The following is a 9,799-nucleotide window of genomic DNA, read 5'->3' as shown; positions in this document are numbered from 1 at the left end:
TGGGAGGGATTGGGGGCAGGAGGAGAAGGGGACGACAGAGGAGGAGATGGCTGGATGGCATCACCGACTCAATGGACATGAGTTTGAGTCATGGGAGGCCTGGCGTGCTGCGATTCATGGGGTTGCAAAGAGTCAGACACGACTGAGCGACTGAACTGAACTGAACTAAATTTTCTCTATATTATGATTTAGAAATTTAAATCTGTTAAATGTCCAGGGTGATAATGCAAATTAGAACTAATAGTTAAATTATATTTGAATTCTTGTCCTTGTACACAATTCATTATAAATAATGTTTTGAATTTGATGGCAATAAAAATCTTCTAGATATTTTAACTATACGTGAGAATTTCATTTGAGAATGATGGTGTATAATTAATTAAATACTATTTAATGAGTGAGATGACTACCTTTTTAGTTGTGGCTTTATCTTAGAGTGTTGAACTTCTTTTGTCCTAAGTTTTTCAGTTTGCAAGCATGAGTTAGATCCCTTTTATTTCTTTGTTCCAGGGTTGTTCTAAGTATGATGTCAGTTGCATGTGTAATGATGGGAACCTTAAGAGAATCTTTAACTTACTGCCAGTTTCAGGGAAGGAGAGCCCACAGCTTCTTTTAATAAAGTGTCATTTTATTAATGACTTTTGCTGAAAGAAAAATTTTTCTTCATGGAATTCCTAAAAAAGTTTCTTCTAGGTTAAATTTTTACAGAATATCCTCTTAAAAAACTAACTGAATAGATATTAGCTGAAAGACTTTGACCTTAATTTTCATATAGGGGAATAATCTAATGGCTTAGATTGGAGATTTTTATTTTATAGCCCAACTTATTTGCATTGTAGCAGACAAGATAATGTAAATTATCTGGGTTTAAATTCCAGCTCTGCCACTTAATAACTTGAATCTTTGGGTAAGTTATTAATTTTTCCAAGTTTCAGTGCCTTTTTTATAAGGTTATTGAAGGCTTATAAGATATTCATATGAGAAGTACCTAATTCAGTCCTGGATACCTTGAAGGAACTCAGCAAATATTGGTGTCATTCATCTGTGTTTACATGTGGGCAAATGGGAATGTTGATGAGAAATAAGAAGGGAATCCCTCCTCCATGCCCCAGAACTGAATTTTTCTGGCATTAATGAGACTGATATATCTCTTCAAATACTTGCTTTACTCATAGTTAATAGCTTTGGATAAAGTGTGTTGTTTGTTGCCTCTTTGCTTTTTCACAATTTAATCTTTTAAAAAAAAGCCTATAAGGATGCTTGTAAGAGATACGTATGTGTTTGCATATGTATGATAAATGTCCCAAAATACAGTCTTAAAATTTGAAAAGAATAGCCATAAAGGCTATATAGTCTTTTTGTTTCTTGGGGCAGAATTTCCCTCCCTGAACTCCTTGGTTCTGGATAGGTATCAGTGCTCTATAGAAATAGCTTTAGTGACTGTGATCTTACTCCCTCTTAAGACACTGTTCTGGCTTTAGAATGTTCTATTTATTAGAAAGGTCTTCTTCATTTTGTCCTTTATTGTATCTCATAATAATTCTACCTGTCGATCCATTCTACTCATATATATTCACAGAATAAACTAATCTTATTTCATGTATATGCAGGAATCATGTCTTAATCATCTTTCTGTCCTCAGAGTCTAGGATAGTAAGTGTGCTGTGTATGCTCAGTCACTCAGTCATGTCCAACTCTTTGAGACCCCCATAGTCTGTAGCCCACCAGGCTGTTCTGTCCATGGGATTCTCCAGGCAAGAATACTGGAGTGGGTTGCCATTCCCTTCTCCAGGGGATCTTCCTGACCCTGGGATTGAACCCGTGTCTCCTCAGCTCAAAACAGGGGTTATTTAATGAATATTTAAGATTCAGATCTTAAAGGCAGTTCTGTATTTTTTCATACAAAAACTTTTAAAATTCAGTCTACGTTTTTATTACTTCTGGTCAAAAATTTTTTTCAACCGTACTGACAAAATTAAATAAGGAATATTGATTTATGTTTATTTCTGATGTCATTTATTATATGATCTAGAAATGAGTAAACATTTTTTATTTTATTCCTTGCACTTTCTCTTGTAATGTTTTTTGTACTCTCTACTGGCAATAACATTTTCTGTGATAATATAGTATATACTCTTCTTCATTGATTTATCAGACTGGACAAAAGTAAGCAACATCCATCTATATAGTATTTAAGAAAAAGATATATATATGATAACAAGGAAAAGTTGAAAATAAAAGTACAAATACTTATCATCCAAGCACTATTATAGCTGTATTAAAAGTAAACCAAAAAATGTCAGGGGAAAAAGCATTAATAGAAATAAATGGAGTTGCTTCATAATGGTAATGTGCTCAATTCACCTGGAAATTATAATAATTCTAAATATATGTTCACATTTTCTGTGATTTTCAAACCTGTTGTAGTATTTATTGCTTACGTTATTTACTTATTCATCTGGCTGTGTTGGGTCTTAGTTGCAGCACACAATCTTTGTTGCATCATGCTGGATCTTGCCTCCCACAGACTCTCTAGTGTGATGTGTGGACTCCCAGTGCCCAGGGCTTCAGTAGTTGTGGCACGTAGGCTCTCTAGTTGTGGCACACAGGCTGCAGAGCATGTGGGCTTCAGTTGCTGCAGAATGTGGACTCTCTGGAGCATGCTGGTTCAGTAGTTGTGGCACGTGGGCTTAGTTGCTCCACAGCGTATGGGATCTTAGTTCCCTGACCAGGGACTGAACCTGCATCCCCTGCACTGCAAAGTGGATTCTTAATCACTGAACTATCAGTGAATGCTCTCTTCCTAATTAATTTCATGCCATCACCAATTTTTTTTTGTGTGTGTGTGGCTAAACTATCATTTTTATTTTTTTTTTCTAATTTTATTTTTAAACTTTACATAATTGTATTAGTTTTGCCAAATATCAAAATGAATCCGCCACAGGTATACATGTGTTCCCCATCCTGAACCCTCCTCCCTCCTCCCTCCCCATACCATCCCTCTGGGTCGTCCCAGTGCACTAGCCCCAAGCATCCAGTATCGTGCATCGAACCTGGACTGGCAATTCGTTTCTTACATGATATTTTACATGTTTCAATGCCATTCTCCCAAATCTTCCCACCCTCTCCCTCTCCCACAGAGTCCATAAGACTGTTCTATACATCAGTGTCTCTTTTGCTGTCTCGTACACAGGGTTATTGTTACCATCTTTCTAAATTCCATATATATGCGTTAGTATACTGTATTTATGTTTTTCCTTCTGGCTTACTTCACTCTGTATAATAGGCTCCAGTTTCATCCACCTCATTAGAACTGATTCAAATGTATTCTTTTTAATGGCTGAGTAATACTCCATTGTGTATATGTACCACAGCTTTCTTATCCATTCATCTGCTGATGGACATCTAGGTTGCTTCCATGTCCTGGCTATTATAAACAGTGCTGCGATGAACATTGGGGTACACGTGTCTCTTTCCCTTCTGGTTTCCTCAGTGTGTATGCCCAGCAGTGGGATTGCTGGATCATAAGGCAGTTCTATTTCCAGTTTTTTAAGGAATCTCCACACTGTTCTCCATAGTGGCTGTACTAGTTTGCATTCCCACCAACAGTGTAAGAGGGTTCCCTTTTCTCCACACCCTCTCCAGCATTTATTATTTGTAGACTTTTGGATCACAGCCATTCTGACTGGTGTGAAATGGTACCTCATAGTGGTTTTGATTTGCATTTCTCTGATAATGAGTGATGTTGAGCATCTTTTCATGTGTTTGTTAGCCATCTGTTTGTCTTCTTTGGAGAAATGTCTATTTAGTTCTTTGGCCCATTTTTTGATTGGGTTGTTTATTTTTCTGGAGTTGAGCTGTAGGAGTTGCTTGTATATTTTTGAGATTAGTTGTTTGTCGGTTGTTTCATTTGCTATTATTTTCTCCCATTCTGAAGGCTGTCTTTTCACCTTGCTAATAGTTTCCTTTGATGTGCAGAAGCTTTTTTTTTTTTAAATCATTTTTCTTCATAATCTTTATTTAACAAATTTCTTACATAAAATGAAGAATAACATATTAATACTAATCCTTATAACAGTCTATTTGTGCTTACTAGTTCCTTTACCATCAGTTCTATTTCTGTGCCTATTTGACTGTAGAATAAGAGTATTATTCAATAGTTGAGAAAGATATTTGATACTGAATTATATAAAGTTAATATATATAAGAGCACTACTGTGAATGACATAGTTTACAAAAAAAGCTATCTCTTTAGAATTCTTTTTCTTCTGCCTTTGAGTGGATCTGTCAGGAGTAAAGAAGAGGCTGCCTGGAGTGGGAGGAGCCATGTGTTTTGATTGCAACTACTTTGCTTTTGTTTTCGCTTCTCATGGCTTGTTACTGCATTTTGGCATATGAGTGATAAAGCTAAGTCACTTCTTTGGGGGGTCATAGGTATGTCTAAATGCTTACATCTGCATAGTTTTCCCAAATACTTATTTTTCAGAGCGTAGGTATAATCTTTTTGAAGTGAAATGAAAGTCGTTCAGTCGTGTCCGACTCTTTGCAACCCCATGGACTGTAGTCTACCACACTCCTCCGTCCATGGGATTTTCCAGGCAAGGGTACTGGAGTGGGTTGCTATTTCCTTCTCCAGAGGATATTCCCAACCTGGAGATCGAACCTAGGTCTCCCGCATTGTAGGCAAATGCTTTACTATCTGAGCCACCAGGGAAAAGTATGTGAACTATCACTTCTGCACATTTTATTATGTATCTTGAGACAGTATCCATTCCTAATCATTCACTGATGCAAGAAACATCTGTGTGCTAGTCTCTGATAAACAGTGTAAGTGATACTATAACAGAAAAAAAGCTATATTAGTTTTATTTAACAGAATAATAAATTCTGATTTACCTTTTTGTTTCTTTCCTTAAGAAATTCAGCATTTAATTCAATCTCTTGTATTGGGAGAGGGGGATCACAATTACCAAAGAAACATGGGTGTAATTTTAATTATAAAATAAATTAATGGAAATCTTTAAATTTTTCAGGATGAGCGAGACCCAGAGAAAGAAGATGAACTGGAACTGAAAAGAGGTCTTTTATATAGAGACTCTGCCTATGACAGTGACCCAGAGTATAGGTATGAGCTTGACTAATGCAGTGTACAGAGATCTTCTCATAGTTAGTGTCCAAATAACCTTGTTTTTAATCTGCAGGATTTGTGACAAATTTTTATATTTATTTATTTACTTATTTATATTTTATTTTAGCTATATAAAATCCTAGTAAAATGTTTTAATGTTTGCATTACTGAAAATTTTCAATGAAAACAGATATGGTCAGTTAATGGTGTTGCCTTTCTTTCTACTTAAAATTTACAGTGTATTTGGCTGCCTTGCAAATCCACATAGTCCTAATTTATTTCAGGATGTATTAACTCTCATCCAAACAACAGGTTTCATAATTTTTGTCCATAAGTAAGCTAAATTATTTTAATTTATTATAATTTAAAAATTATTTTTCAATAGTATAGGAGAAATTCAGCTCTTCTAGCCTAAAATTTCAGAAATGTTGTAGTAATAATAAAATTTTTGCAAAATTATACTAACATATCTCATGAAGACTTTTGAAAACTGTGTTAATTGCCATTAAGTGTGGTGTTAAAAACTGAATGTGTAAATTTTGAGTTTATATAACTAAAATTTCTCTGAGTCTGTATGACTGATTGATGCTATACCACTGATTACTGTGTCTTCCGCCTTCCTGAGTTTTCTGAACAAGTGTAAGGAAAAAAGTTCCAGATAATGGAATATGTTTTATTGCTAACCAGGGATATGGACTGAAATCTCTGATCTTTACCGTGGTAGGCTCGTGTAAGCGTTTCACGAACATGTGAGGACTTTTCCTTGTGTTCATTACACAGAGTATAAATGTAAACTCCTGTCCAAAGTTACTGCTTCCCAATCTTAAAGGAATACTCTACTTTCCCTGTATTTTAAGTGAGTTTGAAGAAGAAGTAATTCAAACAGGAAAAGGAAGGTGCAAGAAAGTACATACCTTGGGAAGAATTTTTACCATTTATTATTGTTACTTAGACTTCTGTTCCCTAAATTATAGTCATATGGATTAGCATTCCAATTTTGTGTTCTGTATCCACATAATTAATTCTACTTTGGATAAGAAGTGAGTAGGGTTGATAAGGGGTTGGTAAACAGTCTGATTTTCAAAATTTTATATGCATGATATTGCTTCTAAAAATATAGATTTCTACTTTCTACTTTCATAGATTCTGGTTCCTTATATATAGGAGTGAGACCTAGAAATTAACATTTTTAAAAATATTGTACATGATTCTAATGCAAGTAATATAAGGACCATATTTGGAAAAGCACTTGTTTCTGTTTAAAGTTGGCCATAAGCCTTAGTATTGATTCTTTTTCCAGTTCACAGGCAATGTTAATGGCTCAGCTTTAGGTCACCTGAGACTGTTTTAGTACCTCTCCAGTGAGAGAGTTAAGCAGAGCATCAGGAAAGTTATCCTGACACATTTTTAAGGTTACAGTACACTCCTTGCCTCTTCTCTTGGACCCTTAGGACATAATTCAAACAATAGGACAGAATGGTTAATGCTTCAAGACATTTTATAAGAGTACCTTTGTTATTAACTCCAGAAGGTACTGAACTGATCATGATATTATTTGTTTTATCCCCAAGTTATATAATAGGCCAAGAAGTCACTCCCATTCTACTTTCCATCTCAAAGATGAGGGAATCACACTCAAAGTAATTACCCACTTGCTTGCCTTAAGGCTTCTCTCAGCAGAAGTCAAAACTTGAGATCTTGGCCAACATTACCCCTCTGCAGACATCCTCTGACACTGGGGTCAAGGGGAAGTCCACATGGACCTCTGGAATGGCTGAGTGAGGATCGCAGCAAATCCTCTCCTCCAAAAGCAACAAAACTGAATGGAATTATCAAAAAAAAAGGACTTAAGGACTCTGGAAATTGACTAAAAACTTACAAATTGAGAAGCATTTATCAAGAAAATCTACTGAGGTTCTATAAGAGCATTAGGAGTCTATGCCATTTTCCTTGGAGCTCCAAGGCCCACCTGGACCCCCAGATCCTTGGCACAAAGGTTTGGGGGCAGTTATGCCAAAAGTCAGGCAGTTCCTCTTCCTGAGGGGACTGACTTTATATGAAGCATAGTATAGGAAATGACATGTGTAGAGGGATTAATGGAAACAATAATGATCCTACTGGCAAACAGTAAGGGAGTACTTGAGATCTTACTTACTGTTTAATGGACAGACAATAAAATTCCAGGGACAAGATAGCCACAGTTGTCCTTGATAAAGTTCTATCTATCCCTGGTTGTCTAGAATATTATGTGTATGCATAGGCTGTAAATATGTTCAGGAGAGACTAGAGAGTGTATTAGGGAGCCACTAGTCCATGGATGAATGTCAGATCTTGTGAAGGCAGAAAGCAAACTCCAGGGCAGTTTTGTCAACCATATAAATGTTAAATATATTCCTTAAGCCACACATAGATCCATTGGCAAAAAAATGGAAACTTTATAGGGTTATTGACTCTGACCCAATCATTGGAAAATCCCATGGATGGAGGAGCCTGGTGGGCTGCAATCCATGGGGTTGCTAAGAGTCAGACATGACTTCACTTTCACTTTTCACTTTCATGCATCGGAGAAGGAAATGGCAACCCATTCCAGTGTTCTTGCTTGGAGAATCCCAGGGATAGGGGAGCCTGGTGGGCTGCCGTCTGTGGGGTCACACAGAGTCGGACACGACTGAAGCGACTTAGCAGCAGTAGCAGCAGCAAGCTATGATGAGTGCCGAAGAATTGATGCTTTTGAACTGTGGTGTTGGAGAAGACTCTTGAGATTCCCTTGGACTGCAAGGAAATCCAGTCAGTCCATTGTAAAGGAGATCAGTCCTGGGTATTCTTTGAAAGGAATGATGCTAAAGCTGAAACTCCAGTACTTTGGCCACCTCATGCAAAGAGTTGACTCATTGGAAAAGACTCTGATGTTGGGAGGGATTGAGGGCAGGAGAAGGGGACGACAGAGGATGAGATGGCTGGATGGCATCACTGACTTGATGGACGTGAGTCTGAGTGAACTCTGGGAGTTGGTGATGGACAGGAAGGCCTGGCGTGCTGTGATTCATGGGGTCGCAAAGAGTCGAACGCGACTGAGCGACTGAACTGAACTGAACTGACTGAAGCTATGCTGACCCAGGGCAACCTCTAGAAGGCCAGGCTTAAAAATGGAAACAATAATTTTAAAAAAAAAAGAAAAGAACAAGAGACACCAGCAACTACAGTGTGCAAGGGAAACAGACTCCATGGCATAGGTCTAGACAAGTCACTAAACAAATAACAACAACTCTAGGTAAGGAGACAGAACCCAGAGTTGCTGCAATTTTTATCTAAATTGTTGTTTTTGACAAAAGATTATGGGACATGCAAAGAAACAGTTAAGTGTGACCCATACACATGGAAAATGAATTATTAAAAACAGCTTGAGCTGGCCCCGAGGATGTAGCAGCTATGTTTAAAGAACTAAAGGGAAATATAATGACAATCAAATAAAGAATATTCATAATGAGAAATTATTTTCTTTCATATTTTTTTTCCCAAAAAAATCTATGCCCAGGACTCAATCCTTTATCTTATGATCTAGATATTCATTGTGGTTATCAGAGTACTTGTTATTGCATTTCCCGTGCTAACTGTCCTGTCTCTTCTATCACCTTTGAATATGAAATTCACTTGAAAGAAATCTCTTATTAAGAAATTATTAAGCGACCTTTTACTTCTAATAATTTGGGATTTGAGAGCTGGATTGGGGAAAGAATTTACTACTGTGAAGATAGTCCTTCTCAACTTTCGTACTGCCTTTCAGGAAATTTTAGACATTTGCTATTGTACCGTTACCAATTACCAGGGTCCTGAGATGCTCTTTCTCTTTTTAATACCTTCTGTATATATTTCAAATTTCTTCAGTTTTCAGGATGTTGAAAATTCTCTTCATTGTATAATTCGCTAGGAGTCAGACACGACTGAGCGACTTCACTTTATTTTTTCACTTTCATGCATTGGAGAAGGAAATGGCAACCCACTCCAGTGTTCTTGCCTGGAGAATCCCAGGAACGGGGGAGCCTGGTGGGCTGCCGTCTATGGGGTCGCACAGAGTCGGACGCGACTGAAGCGCCTTAGCAGCAGCAGCAGCAGCAGCAGCATCACTGTCCAGTTTGAGAATTAGTCCTAACTAAATATCAGGCAGCAGCAGTTAGAACTGGACATGGAACAACAGACTGGTTCCAAATAGGAAAAGGAGTACGTCAAGGCTATATATTGTCACCTTGCTTATTTAACTTATATGCAGAGTACATCATGAGAAACGCTGGACTGGAAGAAGCGCAAGCTGGAATCAAGATTGCAGGGAGAAATATCAATAACCTCAGATATGCAGATGATACCACCCTTATGGCAGAAAGGGAAGAGGAACTAAAAAGCCTATTGATGAAAGTGAAAATGGAGAGTGAAAAAGTTGGCTTAAAGCTCAACATTCAGAAAATGAAGATCATGGCATCCGGTCCCATCACTTCATGGGAAATAGATGGGGAAACAGTGGAAACAGTGTCAGACTTTATTTTTGGGGGCTCCAAAATCACTGCAGATGGTGACTGCAGCCATGAAATTAAAAGACGCTTACTCCTTGGAAAGAAAGTTATGACCAACCTAGATAGCATATTCAAAAGCAGAGACATTACTTTGCCAACAAAGGTC

At 37.4% G+C, this 9,799-nt stretch overlaps 1 protein-coding gene across 2 annotated transcripts in view; it reads left to right on the top strand.

Annotated features, from left to right (window-relative positions):
• SPATA6 (spermatogenesis associated 6) overlaps window positions 1-9,799 on the top strand; it is a 171,130-nt gene that overhangs the window by 147,996 nt on the left and 13,335 nt on the right. For both annotated transcript variants that reach the window (XM_010834435.1, XM_010834434.1), the window contains exon 12: window positions 5,034-5,125. In XM_010834435.1, coding sequence (XP_010832737.1) covers window positions 5,034-5,125 — 92 coding nt within the window. The remainder of the gene's footprint in view (window positions 1-5,033; window positions 5,126-9,799) is intronic.

The sequence above is a fragment of the Bison bison genome, unplaced genomic scaffold (assembly GCF_000754665.1).
Source record: "Bison bison bison isolate TAMUID 2011002044 unplaced genomic scaffold, Bison_UMD1.0 scf7180017864033, whole genome shotgun sequence".
In the NCBI taxonomy this organism is placed as follows: Eukaryota; Metazoa; Chordata; class Mammalia; order Artiodactyla; family Bovidae; genus Bison; species Bison bison.
The sequence above is the reverse complement of the archived record's forward strand: the minus strand, read 5'-3'. Positions and strand labels throughout refer to the sequence as shown.